The sequence below is a fragment of the Nycticebus coucang genome, chromosome 20 (assembly GCF_027406575.1).
Source record: "Nycticebus coucang isolate mNycCou1 chromosome 20, mNycCou1.pri, whole genome shotgun sequence".
Lineage (NCBI taxonomy): Eukaryota > Metazoa > Chordata > Mammalia > Primates > Lorisidae > Nycticebus > Nycticebus coucang.
Genome location: NC_069799.1, coordinates 64,942,343 through 64,959,873, shown reverse-complemented (window position 1 = coordinate 64,959,873; position 17,531 = coordinate 64,942,343). Strand labels below are relative to the sequence as shown.

Here is a 17,531-nt window from a genome sequence, read left to right as displayed (position 1 = left end):
GGCTGCCCCCATTCCCAGAGTCTTGGTTTCTGGTCTGTGATGTCCTGAGATTGGGGTTGAGGACAGGTCTGGGCAGTGTGGCCTGGCCTGGGAGGAGTGGGGCTGCCTCCTAGGTCCTCCCTCATCTGACTTGAGTTGGTGTTGGAAGCTGGTGGCCTTTCCCCTGGCTGAGCCGGTGCTCCCGTGTGCCCTGTCCCCCCAGTGTTCAATGTGGGCGAGTATCGGCGGGAGGCCGTGAAGCAGTACAGCTCCTACAACTTCTTCCGGCCCGACAATGAGGAGGCCATGAAAGTGCGCAGGTGAGGCTGCTGCGCTGCGGGGGCTCGGGGATGTGGCTCAGAAGCCAGTTCCGTAAGAGCAAGACAAAGCTGGCCTGTGGTGTGGCCATCAGAGCTGGCCAGCACAGCGATGGCCCCAGGTCTCTCTGAGACACACTGCTCTGTCCTATTCCCCGATGGTCCAGCTCAGTCAGTGGCAGATAGGTCGACAGTGGCCACCTGTCATTGAGAGTGATGCTGTCCTTTTCACCAGAAGCATCTGCTCACGTTTGGAAGGGACTCCTTGTTAACACGAGGTGGTGAAACCCTCCAGGTGTTTGGAGCTGGTTGCACATTTCAGTCACCTGGGTGGTTGGTAGAGCTGCTGTTGCCAGGACCCACCCTGAGCCAGCTCAGTGAGACTCTGGGTGGCTCTGGGCTTCTCGAGGGCACAGTTCCACACACCAGCATCACCTCCCAGGGTGCCTACAGTCACCCACACGGGTCCTTATTTGGAGAGCCTCTGGGCCCAAGGACAGTCTGGCCACCTCAGCCCAGCATGGAAGGCTTTGGACACAGAAGGGCTAGTCACTCTGTTGGGGCACATGAGGGGGTTTCCTGGGCCTGTGCTGATGTGCAGCCTCTCTTTCTTGTGTGCAGGCAGTGTGCTTTAGCCGCCTTGAGAGATGTCAAGAGTTACCTGGCAAAGGAAGGTGGACAGATTGCAGTGAGTTTGAGGGGTGCACCTGGTCCCAGAGCGGGGGGGTGTCCTGTCTCACTGGCCTGGGCAGTGCCAAGAGCCATTGAAGGTTGCTGGGACAGGGACACGTGCCTCTGGCCCAGAGGTTGGAGGGAAGCAGAAGCCAGAGCTGCCCATGACTCGGGAAAGTGGTAGTGGGGTGGACTCGGGGCCTAGCCTCCCTGTGGGCCGCTGCCCCCTCTGGGGCGGGCAGGCCCTTCTGTGTGCCCCACACTGCACCATACCGTCTGGCTGCTTTCGGGGCTGGCCCTGAGTGCAGTGGGCAGTGGGTGTGCCCCTGGAGAGGCCCGTAGGTGGGCACGCCCTGCCCTGGAAGTACATCTGGGAGCTCATTCCTGGAAGTGACAGGCCTGGCTTTGTTGCTGGTTTAGGTAAATGTTGTTAAGTTCAAACTTAGTTTCTTCTTCCTGGCTCTTCTCGCTCCCCATCAGGTTTTTGATGCTACCAACACTACTCGAGAGAGGAGACACATGATCCTTCATTTTGCCAAAGAAAATGACTTCAAGGTGAGCCATGCGTCTTGTCTTGCCCCAAGAGCTTGGGAGAGAAGGAGGACAGGATCTTGGGACAGCTGATCCCCTGATTCCTTCTTGGTCCTTCACCTCCCCTGCCCTATTTTAGGCACTAGGACTTGCACCAGGACTTGGGGGTGGGGAGCCCTTGGGAGGGGAAGGTGCAGTAGTGGGGAGGTGGGTCTTCGAAGTCCCTTCCTCCCACATGTGGTGATGACAGCACCTGGCACATTGGTGACACCGTGGGCCCTCAGTGTTTATTCTTTTCTTATGTTCCTGCCTTCTTCTTTCAGGCCTTTTTCATTGAGTCTGTGTGTGACGACCCCACGGTTGTAGCCTCCAACATCATGGTGAGACCACTAGGAACCCCACTCCCCTTGGGCAGCTGAGGCCTTGAGCACATCTATGGTTTGGGGAAGGGGTGGCCGGGTTGGGCTCAGAGAAGTAACGAAACCGTCAGAGCAAGCTGCTGTCGGTTGTGTCCTGAGGTCAGAAGTGCACAGTGGTGTCCAGCCTGGATGCCTGTCCTGTGATTGACCCGCGTCTTTGGAGACAGCACTCAGGCTCAGTTGAAGCATAAGTGACAAAACAGGACGTTGGCAGCCAGGTGCCAAGGGGACTGCCTCAACACAGGCAACCCACCCCTCCAGAGGTGACAGCAGGCTGATCTCTTGCTGTTGCAGCCCTGTTGGGTGAGGACGCTTGTGCATTCACAAGCAGCTACAGGACTTGGTTGGCTGCAATGTCCCCAAGTTTGGGAGGAAGGAGGGGCAGGAGACTCTCTTCCTGCTGTCTGTGGTGGTGGTGGGGAGCTTGCCTGGATACACTGAGGGGACTTGGCAGTGAAATTTGATTAATTCTGAAATGTTATCAGCTGATAGCAACATGCCATTAAAGAGGAACATCATTAAGGAGACTTAACACAGGTCACCTCCTCCCACTGGAGATCATTTTCTCTGGAGATTAATCTTATCAGAATAAGATACATCTCTACAGAAAAGCAGTTCTGAACACTTGTGCAGGAAGTATTGTGACGTGGCTTGTACAAGTGCACTTTTAAAGGGTACTCTAAGCATGGCTGTATTTTTTCCAAAGCAGTGGAAACATTTACAAGTATTTCTGAGAAGTGCATTCACGTTTCAGGAAGGGCTGTTTAAACTGTGAGAAATCAGTTCAGATTTGTTCAGTGGGTCCAGAGGAAGAGGCTCAGAGTGCAGGGAAATAGAAATTGCCATCATCTGAACAAAAGGTTTTGCTGTATGTCTCTGGCGTGACTGTGCTTGTTCCCCAGTGAGTAGTCACCAGTGTGCTTAGTGAGGAGCTTTTCATTTGTCTGGGAGTCCATTGACACAGACAGTAATTTGCTCCAGCCCCTCATATCCAGAAATCTCTTTCTCTGATTAAACCTCAAAGCAAGTTTGCAGTTGGGCCCTGCAATTTGTGAACTTAGATACTTTGTTTTGATTAATTAATCAATTTATTACTTCAGAATATTCCAGGGATACAGATATTTTGGTTACATAATTTGCTTTTGTACAGGTTGAGTGAAAGTTATCAGCGTGCCCTTTATCCACTTAGTGTGCATTTGTACCTGTCAGATGACTTACCCCGCCCCCCTCTGCCCTACTACCCGCTTGGTTTGATGAATCTTATTTCCCATATGTGTACGTAAGTGTTGATCAATTAGTTCCAATGTAATAGTACATGTGGTACTGGTTTTTCCTTTCTTGTGATACTTAGAAGAGCAGTCGCCAGTTCTATCCAGGTTAATATAAGAGATATTGATTAGTTCATTTTTTTAATGGCTGAGTAGTACTCCATGGTGTACATAGACACATTTTATTAATCCACTCATGTATCGATGGGCACTTGGGTTGTTTCTACATCTTTGTGATTATGAGTTGTGCTGCTATAAACATTTAAGTGCAAGTGTCTTTTTAATAAAATGTCTTTTTCTCCTTTGGGTCAATCCCCAGTAGTGGGATTGCTGGATCAGGTGGTAGGTCTACTTTTAGTTTTTTGAGGTGCCTCAACGTGACTTTCCATAGAGGTTATATTAGTTTGTGGTCCCATAGTTTGTTTCAGTGCCATAAAATGTACATAGCCTAATTTACCATCTTAACCATTATTATGGGTGCAGCTGTATCTGTCCCACTGTGTGGCTGGGCAGACTTCACCACCATCCACATGCAGAACTTTCTCATCTTCTCCACCTGACACTCCCTGCTCGTGGCACACTGACTCCCACCAGCTCAGATCTTTGAAAAGTGGCAGTTGCTGATGAGGAAAAGAGCCACAGGCATTAAAACATGCTGAATTTCCCTAAAATCTGCTGGGCTCCTCAGAACTGTTCAGCAATGGGTGTTGGCAGACCCCAGTGTGGTTTCTGCCTGGGCTTCACCTAGGAGGGTGAGCCCTGAAGAGGAGAGGGCAGAGCTTTGGCTAGAGCAGATGACAGCAGACCTGTCTGGGTGTCTGGGGTGGATCCGTGAGAGATGGGGCCAGCAAGTGCCCCTTGTAACTAACCCACAGCCTTGTCTTGCTGCCTGTGCTCCTGAGCAACTCAGCTGAGTGGGGGGTCAGGCTCTTTGTGGGTGACGCGGGTGCTGTCCTGATCCCAACTCCCCGGTCCATCCGGAGGAGTTTTTTGTGGCATCCTGTCTCTGCCCTTCTGCCTGATGGTCTTCTGTCTCCCTGGGGCATCCTCCCCAGGGACTGTCACTCCATGGCCCCGCCCATGGGCTCTTTCTCTTTTTCTCTTACATGCTGGGTAGGATAATCTTCATTCTGAGTCCTCGTGCTTTGCCCTTTTGAAGCCCCAAATCCTGCTTAATCTAAGCAGAAAGCCTTCCAGCGTGACTCATCAGCTGCCTCTTTGTGGCTTTACAGGAAGTTAAAATCTCCAGCCCGGATTACAAAGACTGCAACTCGGCAGAAGCCATGGACGACTTCATGAGGCGGATCGGCTGCTACGAGGCCAGCTACCAGCCCCTCGACCCCGACACGTGGGACAGGTAATTCCCAGGGGCTGACTCTCTCCGGGTGACCTGTCAGGGTTTTTCATGTTTTCTTGATGTTCCCACAAAGCATTTGCTCCTGGAAACCTTTATAAACTCTCTTTGAAATGTTCTTGAAAAAAATTCCTCGATGACAAGCCACATTCAGCAGGAATGTTTCAGACCCTCTGTGGGAGGACAGGAGGTAGTTGTGCCTAATCTTACCGCCGACCCTCTGATGGTTCCGTCCTTCTCCCTCCCTTCCCCTTTCATTTTTCTCTGGGGGGAGGCCAGCTGGCCTCGAGGCAGACAGGGGCTGAGGGAGCCCCTGAGCTCACACGCGGACTCTCGAGAGGATACGGCTGGCCCGTGGTGTGCGTGGCCCGGCCCCGGTTCTTGTGTCCTGGGGACTGGCTGGCCGGGGGTACTGTACTGCTGGGGCGGGCCTGACGCTGGTGCTCGTGGCATTTCTCCCAGGGACTTGTCGCTGATCAAGGTGATCGACGTGGGGCGGCGGTTCCTGGTGAACAGGGTGCAGGACCACATGCAGAGCCGCATCGTGTACTACCTGATGAACATCCACGTGCAGCCGCGCGCCATCTACCTGTGCCGGCACGGCGAGAGCGAGCACAACCTGCAGGGCCGCATTGGCGGCGACTCGGGCCTGTCCAGCAGGGGCAAGAAGGTGGGGGACATGCTCATCGCGCCTCAGTGTGCCCGTGTGTGTGTGTGTGTGTGTGTGCACGTGCGCCTGCCTGAGTATGAGCTAGGAAGTGCTGTGGAGAGGGCCTGTCCAGCAGGGGCAAGAAGGTGGGGGACATGCTCACTGCGCCTCAGTGTGCCTGTGTGTGTGTGTGTGTGTGTGCGCGCGCGCACGTGCGCCTGCCTGAGTATGAGCTAGGAAGTGCTGTGGAGAGGGCCTGTCCAGCAGGGGCAAGAAGGTGGGGGACGTGCTCACTGCGCCTCAGTGTGCCTGTGTTTGTGTTTGTGGATGCACGCGCCTGAGTGAGTGTGAGCTGGGAAGCACTCTGGGGAGGCTGTGTCCTGGGAGCTGGCCATCCTGGATGGCTGTCGGGTACACTGTCTCACCAGGACGGAGCACAGTCCCATGTGGACCCTGGGTCAGGCCCTCTCTTCCCTTGTGGGATCCCAGGTCAGGTCTTCTCTTTCCCTGGGACCCTGGGTCAGGCTCTCTCTTCCCTTGTGGGATCCCGGGTCAGGTCCTCTCTTTCCCTGGGACCCTGGGTCAGGCCCTCTCCTCCCTTGTGGGATCCCGGGTCAGATCCTCTCTTTCCCTGGGACCCTGGGTCAGGCCCTCTCCTCCCCTGTGGGACCCTGGGTCAGGCCCTCTCCTCCCTTGTGGGACCCTGGGTCAGGCCCTCTCCTCCCCTGTGGGACCCTGGGTCAGGCCCTCTCCTCCCTTGTGGGATCCCGGGTCAGATCCTCTCTTTCCCTGGGACCCTGGGTCAGGCCCTCTCCTCCCCTGTGGGACCTTGGGTCAGGCCCTCTCCTCCCTTGTGGGACCCTGGGTCAGGCCCTCTCCTCCCCTGTGGGACCCTGGGTCAGGCCCTCTCCTCCCTTGTGGGATCCCAGGTCAGGTCCTCTCTTTCCCTGGGACCCTGGGTCAGGCCCTGTCCTTGTGCCATCAGTTTGCCAGTGCCCTGAGCAAGTTCGTGGAGGAGCAGAACCTGAAGGACCTCCGGGTGTGGACCAGCCAGCTGAAGAGCACCATTCAGACAGCAGAGGCGCTGAGGCTGCCCTATGAGCAGTGGAAGGCGCTCAACGAGATCGACGCTGTGAGTCCCGGGCAGGTGCAGCCAGGGGGACCTCATCCTCGGGCATCTCAGGCCCTGTCCTGAGAGTCCTCACAGTGGCCAGCCGGGCTCCTCTGGGTATGTGCCCTGTGTGACTGATGGCGTCCCCATAGGGTGTGTGTGAGGAGCTGACCTATGAGGAGATCAAGGACACCTACCCTGAGGAGTATGCGCTGCGTGAGCAGGACAAGTACTATTACCGCTACCCCACGGGGGAGGTGAGTGGGGGCCTATAGTCGGGTCAAGTGGCTCTGGGAGCAGCCCCAGGACAGCTGGGTTGTGTGTGTCTCAGGACGTGTAGACAGATGGCATGGGACAGAAAAGATGGCCACCTAAGGGGGCTGCTGGTGCTCTGTCCTGGTGGGGGCCTTTCCCATGCACGGCAGCATAATGCTGGCTGCCCAACAGAGTGTGTGTGGGGGGGCGCAGGCCTGGGTTCACCAGCACATCCTCCCTGCCCCCAGTCCCTGTAGGCCTGCACGATGGCCTCTGGCTTCCTGATGGGCCTCCCCCACTGGGACCCCATGTAGGTGGCAGAAGCCTTGCTGGGTATAGCCCTGCTCTTTCTTGTCAGGTTGTTTCATTGATATCAAATCCATGTGGCGCAATATTCACCATTTTAACCATGTTAAAGAAACAGTTCAGCAGTTTGTGATATATTTGCCGTGCGGGGCAGCCATCACCAAAAAATCATTTCCCTGAGTCCAGGGACAACCCAGACCTGCTGGCCCTCGCCCTCCCCACACCAGCAGCCCGGACTCTGCTTCCCGAGTCTGCGAATTTGCCTGTTCTGGGCATTCCATTAGGGGGTGGGGTCAGATGCCATTGGAGGCCCATTTGTCCAGCCTTTTTCATACAGCATAAAGATGTTAAGGCCCATTCATGTTGTAGTCTGGGCCAGGGCTTGTGGCTGGGCTGTGTTCCCTAGTAGACTCCATGTTGATTGATTGATGAGAGACTGACTTAGGTGAGTTCTCTGGCCTGCCTGATGGAGGGCTGTGGCCTGAGCTGACCCCTGTGCTGATGTGGCGGCCGGTCCTGTGCTCAGTCCTACCAGGACCTGGTCCAGCGCCTGGAGCCTGTGATCATGGAGCTGGAGCGGCAGGAGAACGTGCTGGTCATCTGCCACCAGGCCGTCTTGCGCTGCCTGCTGGCCTACTTCCTGGACAAGAGTGCAGGTGCCACCGCAGGCCGTGGGGAGGAGGGAGGGTTTTGAGGTTGGAGCGGCCCTTCTCCTCGGGCCACTGTCCTGGCTTGTGATTAAACATTAAATTAGATGTTAAGTCTTATGTCTGAGTCCCTCGGAACCCCTGGGCACACCCAAATTTGAGAAAGGCTTTTTCCTCCTTAGTTCTCATTTTGGGAGGGCGGGTTTGGGTTGTGCTTCTTCAGAAATAGTCATTTTCAGGACCACCTGCCATGTGGGACGCCCTGTGTGCTGGGCCTGGTGCACCCGCCCAGGCTGTACTTCTAAGGGTCCTCGAGTGGCTGAAGCTCTCATTCTGGGCCCGGCATGTCCTCTCTCCCTGCCCCGCTCAAGCCTCCTGTCTCACGGTGGTGCCCCTCTCTTTCAGAGGAGATGCCGTACCTGAAATGCCCCCTCCACACTGTCCTGAAGCTTACACCTGTTGCTTATGGTGAGCAGCCAGCCACCCCTGCCAAGTCCTGCCCCTGGGTGGTGGCTCCTGGTGGCTGTGGGCTGTAGGCGGGCAGCCTTTAACAGGAGCTGCCTGCCTCCCCACCTGTGCCCTACAGGTTGCCGTGTGGAGTCCATCTACCTGAACGTGGAGTCCGTCAGCACCCACCGAGAGCGGTCAGAGGTGAGTGGAGGCCCTGTGGCGTCTGCTCAGCTCTGTCGTGCACTGGCCCTCATGGAGCCAGGGACCCTTGGGAGGTCCCAAGACTGGCTGGCAGCAGAGGCCAGTCTGTGTGTCGCCTTGCGCCTGGCGGGTCAGGTCTTACTGTGGCTTCTCAGGCTGAGCTTTTCTTTCCTTTCTCCCCATGCTCTCCTCCCCTGTGTCTGCCTGGCCCAAGGAGTATTAAAAGGGAAACACGTTTGCTGCCTGAAGACACACTGAGCAGGGTTCCTGTCACCTTTCCTTTCAGGCAGCTAAAACCGTGCTTTCAAGGTCACTGGTTCAGGATCGGCACTCCAGCCGCGTCATCCGCATGCACTTAGGTACAGGCCCACAAGAGCACAGCTGTGTCAAGGAAGGCAGTGGTGCTGGAGAGCCAGGGCTGGGTGATGGAGGGAGGGTTCTAGGAGGTTTCGAGGCCTGGCAGCAGCTGTTTCCCTACCAAGAAAACCACAGATCGGGGGTTTTCTGTCTGACCCCAGCTGGCAGGTTGGGCTTCTGTGTATCGTGAGTCATGAAGTGGGTTTAAGTCCCCTGTCCCCTGTATTGGAGCCTTTGAGGTACCGTGCTGTGCTTCCTTTCTGTGCTCTGAGCATGACTTTCTGTCTGTGGAGTCCCCACAACACGTGACTCCGTGTTCCCAAGGAGCTCGGCTGTTGGATTTTGGTGTTAAGGGCAGGAGATGTCTGCCCGGCTTCCGCTGGCCGTTCCCTGGCTGGTAGTTCACCTTTAAGAGGATTGTGTCCCCCAGCCTCCCGGACCCGCCTGTCACGCACGCTACTGGCTGCTGTGCTTCCTTTGGTGCGTGTGGACAGCCCTAGCCAGGGAGCCGCCGCTCCAGCCAAGCCTGCTGTGCCTCCTTGTGGGAAGCCCATTAGGTTGTCACTCACTGAGGCAGACTGTGCCCTGTAGATTTCCCGCGTCTGGTCTCCATGAAGGTTTTGCAGCCTCCATGTCTGATCCTCAGCCAGGGTACTGCTACATGAGCACCTGTGCTCTGCAGACCCAGCCTTAGAGTTGGCAGCAGGGGGTCCATGCCGGTCCCTTCCCCCCCCCCCCCACTCCCCGACAGCCTCAGACGCAGGCCTCACCCTCAAGACTCCCTTCTGAGCTGTGGGGGGCAGGACGCCAGACTCCCGTGTCTGATCTCACTCTCTGCCACGATTGTCACCACTCCCCTCCTTGCCTCTCACGTGCTGTGTTTGCCTGTCTGTGTGGGTGTCCTTTGGGGAAGGGGCACGGGAGGGACTCGCCCCCATTCTTGCTGACGGGGAGTCACTGCACACAAGCATAGGTAGCAGCCGTGGTCCTGGCCACTTACTCAGCTATCTTGTTGACCCTTGAACCCCAGGGGCAGAGGGCCTGTCGGTGTGCTCCCCTCTCCCTCCTCATAACTGGGCCCCTTTCTCTTTTGTCTTTGTCTTGCTTAGGATGCAAAGAAGGGACCTAACCCGCTCATGAGGCGCAATAGCGTCACCCCGCTAGCCAGCCCCGAGCCCACCAAAAAGCCGCGCATCAACAGCTTTGAGGAGCAAGTGGCCTCCACCTCAGCCACCCTGCCCAGCTGCCTGCCCCCAGAGGTGCCCACGCAGCTGCCCGGACAAGTCAGTGACCCCTTCTTTCCTCCTGTCTGCCTGGGGGACGGCCTCAGGGCCAGGGCTGCCTGTGCACCTGTGTCTGCGAGTATGCACGTGTGGGTGTCTGCGTGGTGTGTGTGTGCATGTGTGTTCTGTGTTGTGCATCTGTGTTGTGTGGCTGTGTGTGCTGCCACTGCTGTGTGTTACGTGTTGTGTGTGTGTGTGAGCTGTGTGCATGGGTGGGTGTTCCTGTGGCATATGTGTGCACTGCGTTGCGTGTGAGGGGTCTGTGTACACATTCGTGTTGGGGAACATGAGAAGGCGGCTCCCTATGACTCTGAGTCACCAGGCTGCCTTCTTGGGTGATGGCAGTGACATGTGTGTGCTTCCTGAGGACCAGGGCCTCACTGGGTAGAATCAGGCAGAGCTGACGTGTCCACATCCCAGTCAGGGTCGAGAGTTGTTTCTGAAGCAGAGAAAGTCATTCCTTTCCCATGGGCTTCCTTAGCTCTCCAGGTTGAAGGCTGCTGGGCATTGAGCTTTGTTTCCAGAAAACCAGTCTTTTCCTCAAAGGCAAATACGTGGGACGTAGAAATCTCTGGGCTCAGATTCAGGTAGTGCACAAGGGTGTCCCCCACCTACCCACCCCAGCAGGCCCTGCAAATCAGCTTCAGCTCAGTTTCCGTAGATGCCCTCTCTAGGCCTTTCTCTCCAGCCCCCTATCCTTCCTGCCTCTGCCTGGAGTGTCCTTAAACCTGGAGGTGTCTGGACTGTGATGTAGGGAGAACCTGGTGACCTCCGTTGGTCACTTGGTCCTCTAGGCCTCAGTTTTCTCACCCTTGGAATGGGAACAGCTCCAGTCACACCAGGCCAATCAGGCAAGGCCGAGTCCACTGTTGGGCACGTGGGGAGGGTGCATGGATGAGGGGAGACCTGGTTTGGGGCACAGCATAAGTGTAGTACGTAATTGCCAGGGTCCGTCACTCTCCCGGCCCTGATTCCTTAGTGTTATGTGTGATGGAGTAGGACAGGGGCTTCTTAATAAATATTACTGGTGGCGCCCGTGCATCATGGAGTAGGGCGCCAGCCCCATATACCGGAGGTGGTGGGTTCAAACCTGGCCCCAGCCAAAAACTGAAAAAAAAACCAAGACAAATAAGTATTACTCTCAGGCCTCAAATCCAAGATGGTTTTTTTGAAATCCGAGGAGATCTGAAATGGTGTCTTTGTGACATTCTGTTCTGGTGTCAGTGTAGGGTGACAGAGTCCAGAGGTCTCTGCTGTGACGTGTGAGGGGACCAGCATGTGTGTGTGGATGACAGCTGGAGCTGCATGGGCCTCCATTGTGGAGGACGCAGCTGCAAAGGCCCTGTGCTCTCACCCAGTGCAGAGCTGTCCTGACATTTGCAGGACGGTCCCTCAGGGTGGCCGGGTCTTCTGGGATGTGTGGCGGCCGCCGGCTGGGCTGGTGTGGGGTGTGCTGGACTCGTCCCACTGACTTCTCTCTCCACTTCCTCCCTCGCAGCCTTTGCTAGGGCAGGCCTGCCTGTAAGTATCTCTCTCTGCGTGTTTCTGCTGCCTTCCCCTGCTTCAGAGCCTGCCTCCCACCTGTCCAGATACTGAGGATAGGGACAGTTTGTGTGAAGTCTGAGGTCTTTGGGGGGAAGGAGGAGAGACGTGTATGGGAGGAGGAAGGAAGAGGGATTCGTGAGGTTTTCAGCAAAGGACCGAGAGGTCACGGTGGCCCCATAGGTGGTCAGCATGTCCTGGCATTTCTGCTCCCTGGTCCCGCCTGGGCTCTGGCTCGGTGTAAACCCGTATGTCCTCCTTCAGCCTCAGATTTTGGTGGTGGGCAGGGCCAGCAGCTGCTACCTTTGCCTTAAAACCCCCTCACTGGGAGCTTCCTTGCACTTTGAAAGGAAAACTGAGCCAGAGCCTGACCTGCAAGGCAAATATCTGAGGACAAGGGACCCTGAGGGGAGTGTGGCTGGGCTGGAGCGCTCTGGACAGGGCCGTTCTGTGGATCTGGCTATCTCGTGTCAGGAGCTGAATATAGCTCCTGAGTCCATCCCATTTGGTCTACCCTTCCTTGGTCCTGAGCCTTCTGCGGAGTTTTGGGGACGGCATTGACTTGTACAGTCACCAGATAGATAACTCAGTGCCCTGAGTCCCATTTGCAGAAGCTGAGGCCTGCCTGTCCCAGAGCTTTGGTGGCAGCTCCACGAGATGTCATTCTTTGCTCTTCAAGTCACAGCTGCCCTGTCATTCCATTTTTGCTCGTCAGGATAGCCCTGAGATGCTAGAGTATGAGGCTTGTGTCTGGACTTGCACTGAGCTTGGGGTGTGGTGATGGCATGCGGTGAGAGGCCCCTGCTGGGGTGCTGCTGCTCCCGGAGAGTGTGCTGGGCACCCGCAGCCAGTCCCTGTTCACCAGATGAGGGCTGAGGCCAAGTGCTTGTCCTCTTTTCGAAAGCTGGTCCTCCCTGCAAGCTTCTGTCCTGAGGCTTTGCCTCTGCAGCCTTTGGGCCACTGCTGAACCCCCCGACCCCCTGCAGCCCATCCCTTGTAGCTGTGTCCACAGCTGAGATTTGCTTAGCTGGTGGTGTGCCCATCAACGTCCACGGGTGCATGTTCCCATAGGCTGGTGCCCTTCATCCCTTGCAGCACAAACCAGAGCCTGGGCTGCTTCCGGGTAGGGGTCTGCTTGTGTGAAACCAGCTGTTGGGTTTGGAGCCTACCTCCGTGTGTGTCGTGGTCCTTCCCACCCATGCCCTGATGTTGCCAAGAAAGAAATCTTCCCACTGGGAGGCTCCAAGTGGGACATTCCCTGTACTGTTAGTGATGAGCTTGACTAGCTCCAGGGCTCATATCAGTGTGCTCGGCCTGAGCCCCTCCAGCTCAGTGAAAATACCTCCCTCCCACCCCTCTCTGCCACTATGTCTGAGTCTGAGAATTGACCTGGCCCTGTGACCAGAATTTATGATTTGGGTCAGATTGAGCCGGGGTTACATCTTGGTTGGTTCCTTTGGCGGCCTCTGTCCTTAGAACTCTGGGCACGTTGAGCCATTCCAGGACTTTGACGTCCTCACCTATAAAGCAGAGGCAATAACTTTTTCTTGAGACAGTCTTATTTGTTGCCCTTGGTAGAGTGCTATGGCATCATAGCTCACAGCAACCTCAAACTCTTGGGCTCAAGTGATTCTCTTACCTCAGGCTCCCGAGTAGCTGGGACTACAGGTGCCCACCACCACACCCAGCTGTTTTTAGAAACAAGGTCTTGCTCTGGCTCTGGCTGGTCTTGAACGTGTGAGCTCAGGCTATCCACCTACCTTGGCCTCCCAGAGTGCTGGGATTACATACAGGTGTGAGCCACCATACCGGGCAGGAGGCCATAACTTGATAAGGTGTTTTGATGAATGAGAATGTAGACACAGCTGTATCACTTAGCCTGGTGGACATGGGAACACCGGGGCTCCCTGGGGTCCGGTCTGCATCTGGCTGCCCTCCTGCTCCTTCCACCACAGCCTTGGGATTTCCAGAGTGCAGACATGGGAGGGAAAGCCCTGGGGGCTTGGCCATCTTGGCTCCCAGATAGAGTGAGAGGATGCCCCGACTCGGCCCTGTGCCAGGTCTCCCCAGCAGCTATGCCACTGCCCCAGACCGAGATGCCCCTTGTCACTCACTCATGGTATAACCTTCATTTCTAATTTTCTAATGCACATGGGGAGGACAATCCTACTAAAGGTTTTTTCCCCCCTTTTCCAACCTGTTTTTCCTCTTTCCTACTATGCTTGAAAGACGAAGTGTCTGTCACATTTTCTCAAAATTCTCTCCTTACTGACCTGGGAAGGTAAATGCCTGGGTGCACGTCCCCACGCCCTGCATCTCCCGAGTTGTGGCGTCGTGGTCTATGTGCAGACCGGCCATCGTGCACTCTGTGGCTCATTGTCTTGGCGGGAGGTGTTGACCGCGGCGCCATCATCGTGAGGTCTTCTGGTCTGTCTCCCTCTCCCCACCATGTGTGCTGAGCTGGGGTCCCTCCCAAGTGAATGACAGCCACAGCCCTGGCCTTAGGGTTCTCAGTGTCTTGTGTCACTGTCATTTGTGGGTGCTGGAAGCTGTGGGCTCTCCGTGCGGCCGGCAGGTTGGAACCAGCAGCAGTGGCTGGGAGGGCAGCACTCTCGAGCCCAGCTGGAGCTCCCGACTCACAACAGGTGCCCATCACCTGGGTTTCTGGGTCCTGCCCTGTCTGGGCAAAAGCTGTGGTGCTCCCAGCTTCGTGCTTCTGCTCTCTTGAGGCATCTCTGGCTGTGGCCCTGGGTCCATGTGGGGTGGGAGTGGGCTCTGTGCTCTCCCCCCACCCCCTCCAGAATAGTCTTGTTAGAGATGCTCAGGAGCACAGAATACTTTTAAAAATTGTGTTTTTTAATTGAGTGGTAGGTTAAAGAGGTTGACAAGATCCCTGCCTTGCCATGTTCCTGTGCCCCGGCTGTGTTAACAATGTTTTTTTTTTTTTAAGCATACCATTTGGGGGGAGGGGACAGAGACTGAAGATAAGTGGTCTCTGACCACCCTGCACAACTGGTGTACAGCTTTGAGGGGGATTTGACACCTGGCCAGGGCCTTAGGGGAGGCACTTCTCACCTGCCGTGGTGCTCAGAGCTGGGATGTTGCTTTAGTGACAAGCCTCTGCCCTGCTCCCACCTGGGTCTCCCCATATGTCCGGCCATCCCATGCGTCATCTGTGTTCTGTCTGTTGAGCTGTGTTCTTGGAATCTGGATGCATGAGGCTTCTGAGGGCACTGAGCCACCCACTGCTGTCCCTGAGCAGCTCCAGCGTGGCCACCGAGCTGCCTGGTCCCCAGCCCCCCCCCCCCCCACACACACTTGCCTCCACTCAGGCCTCCAGCCTCCTGCCCAGCCCCTCCTCTCTCTGTGACTCTGGTGTTATTTTCCATCACTTTCTGGGACCCCTGGCTGCTCCCCACCTGCTGGGCTGATGACACTTGTCCTGGGGGCAGGGAGGGAAGACATCTCATTGCATGACTTTGAGTCTTCTGCCTGAGACACGGGCCAGCAGCAGACCCTGACCCCCACTTCCTCTTCTCTCCTGGAAACAGAACATGAAGGGCTCGCGGAGCAGTGCCGACCCCTCCAGGAAACACTGAAGCTGACGCGGCCGGTGGTTCCATTCCATTTCCATTTCTGCAGCTTAGCTTGTGTCCTTCCATATACCCGAGGCCAAAGCGATCCCAAGGACTTCTTCTGGAGTGGGCTGGGGTGCAGGAGATGTACAGGGGTCTGGCTGGAGGGACCTGTGCATGGCATGGGTCAGGCCAGACCCCAGAAAGCCATGCAGGCTCCGGCTCCCTCGCCCTGTGCTCTCTCATCTTCCAGGGCTGTCTGGCTTTGCAGACCCTTCAGATGCTTGGGGAGACTCTGAGTAGAGGGAAGGAATGGGGGCCCCGAGGAGGGCCCCAGGGCTGCTGTGTTCTTTGCTTTTGCGATCTTGGCCTGGCATAGTTGGAGCTGGCGAGATGATGCTGACAGCAAATCCTAAAATTAAAGGATGCCAGATCCCAGCAGCTGAGGATGGGAAGATGCCTCGTGGGGAGCAGCCCTGGACAGGTGCAGGTTTGGGGCTCTTCTCCAAGGAGTCCCCGAGGTGAGCAGAGACATGCCCTCGGCACGTCCATACACCGGCCTGGGCCTGTGTTCTGCTTCTGAAGAAGATGTTTCGGGGACAGGGTGGCCTTGCCAGCAGAGGAAGTACTTTGCTGAAATACAGGACCCAGTGCTTCTCTCCTTCTCCCTGGACTTGGAGGTACTGAGAGAATCGCCCTCCTGGAGCTACTGGTGTTTGCACTTTGTCATGGTAGAAGTGTGACCTGACAGTCACACCTTCTCTTCTGGAACTTAGATGCTGGGGGGCTGCGCACTCGGGGCTTAGAGCCTCCAAATGCGGGTGTGGAGCATGGCCACGACGGGGCAGTTTGGAGCACATGGATCCTCGAGAGACTGACCTGGCCAGATGACAGGGAGGAGAGCTCCTGGCCTCCTTCCCTCAGGACTGGCATCCTTGCCCAGGTTCCCAGGTGGGGACAATCTCTCAGTCAAGGCCTCGTTCCAGGGGACTTCCTCCAAGAAGCTGTCTGCACACTTTGTGGTGCATCTGCCATGGGGCTGGAGCTGTGCCGGGTGCCCCGGGGGAAGCCGGAGGAGTGGAGCCTGGCCTTGCCTTCACAGCATCTGTGACATTTTTGCGGTGGCTGAAAGCAGAGCTTATGGGACACCAGTAGTTTCTGCCTGTTGGTTTCTCCTTGCTCCTTGCAGTTCTGGGGCAGGAGGGGCTGTCTCATGCCCAGAGGAAACAGTTTAGAAACTCACAATAGAGTTTGTCCAAATGACCCTTTTCAGGGTGTCTCAAAGCTGGTGCCAAAGGTCACTTTCCTGCCTTCTGCTGGAGACTCTGAGGTCCTCCTCCCAGCCCAGGGGGACAGGGCAGGTCCTGGACTGAGTGGGGAAGCTTCAGAAAAATCGTTTCTCTGGTTGGATCAGTAGGGAATGAGGCTGTGCTTCAGATACTGTGCAAGCCCATTCTCACCCTCCCTGCCCGTGAGGACGCCTGGATGTCCAACCCCAACAGCTTCTGACTTGGGCCCCTTCCACTCCCCATGTCCTTAGTCTTGTCAGACTGTGTGTGGTATGTGTGCGCACGAGTGTGTGTGGCTTGGTCATGTTTTCCAATGTTAGGGGCTGACAACCTTGTGTCCGAGGGCGGTTCCTCATGTCCCTCTTTCTGGCCTTGTTCTTTGAACGTCAACACAGGCCTTGATGAAGGTGAGTCTCCCCTCTACCTGAAACCAGTATGTGAATGGAGAAGGCTTTGCCTGACGTAGGACTTTAACCTGGGTGGGGCCTGGGTAGGGAGAGACAGATTGGACAGGGACTTGGGACAACGAGCTGTGCTGCTTCGAGTGCAAGCTGGCGACCTGCCTGTCCGGTGGCCTCGGGGGAAGGTGAGCTTGGGCGACAGTCATGGAACTTTTGCTCCTACAGGTCCCCCCTCCCCGAACCCCCTCAAAACAAACAAACTGGGACCAATATTTCTAACTTTGCCTATTTGTTTTGGAGTGGGCTCCCCCTCCTTACTCTGTCCTGAGGCCCTGGGCAAAGCTCTTTATTCTGAGGGAGAAGAAAAACTGTTGGAACCACACCAATGATGTTTTTGTTTGTAATACTTGAAATTTATTTTTGTATTATTTTGATAGCAGATGTGCTATTTATTTATTTAATATGTATAAGGGAGCCTAAAGTGTAGAGAGCTGTCTAGATGGGGTGCAGTCGTATTGGGTTTGGGTGCCTTCTCCGTGTGACTCGCGACTCCCCTGTGCTCTGTAAACCCGTCTGAACGAGTGACCTGGGATGAGGCCATGCCAGCTTTCAAACAGGCGATGCCTTTCAGAAATTTGTATATTTTGCAGTTGCCAGACCAATAAAATACCTGGTTGAAATGCCCTGGTGAAGTGTTCCTCTGACCCTTTCTTAGGGGGGATCAATCTTTAATTTATAGTCAGTGCCCTGGTGAGTGCACTTGCCACCGTGTCATCCTCCAAACAGCACCTTTAAGCACAGAGCTGCATTCTGGCCAGATCAAAAAGAGCTGATTTTGTTTAATCAACCAACGTGGTTCTTTAGCATGCTTTGGGGTTGACAGGATGGAGCAGGATGCAGAGGGGGCTCCCATACACCCACCAGC

General features: G+C 55.8%; 1 protein-coding gene across 8 annotated transcripts in view; it reads left to right on the top strand.

Annotated features, from left to right (window-relative positions):
- The window catches only part of PFKFB3 (6-phosphofructo-2-kinase/fructose-2,6-biphosphatase 3), a 73,193-nt gene extending 55,906 nt beyond the window's left edge, over positions 1-17,287 (top strand). For 3 of the 8 annotated variants that reach the window (XM_053572444.1, XM_053572447.1, XM_053572451.1), the window contains exons 3-15: positions 203-299; positions 918-984; positions 1,449-1,523; positions 1,823-1,879; positions 4,419-4,543; positions 5,003-5,210; positions 6,175-6,321; positions 6,453-6,557; positions 7,388-7,517; positions 7,914-7,976; positions 8,095-8,159; positions 9,626-9,799; positions 14,893-17,287. In XM_053572444.1, coding sequence (XP_053428419.1) covers positions 203-299; positions 918-984; positions 1,449-1,523; positions 1,823-1,879; positions 4,419-4,543; positions 5,003-5,210; positions 6,175-6,321; positions 6,453-6,557; positions 7,388-7,517; positions 7,914-7,976; positions 8,095-8,159; positions 9,626-9,799; positions 14,893-14,940 — 1,361 coding nt within the window. In that variant the 3' untranslated portion in view covers positions 14,941-17,287. Of the gene's footprint in view, positions 1-202; positions 300-917; positions 985-1,448; positions 1,524-1,822; positions 1,880-4,418; positions 4,544-5,002; positions 5,211-6,174; positions 6,322-6,452; positions 6,558-7,387; positions 7,518-7,913; positions 7,977-8,094; positions 8,160-8,445; positions 8,519-8,840; positions 9,594-9,625; positions 9,800-11,297 lie in introns of those variants that run through there. The other 5 variants (XR_008376203.1, XM_053572445.1, XM_053572449.1 and 2 more) reach the window with 5 other exon arrangements.
- Positions 17,288-17,531: the final 244 nt, after the last annotated feature.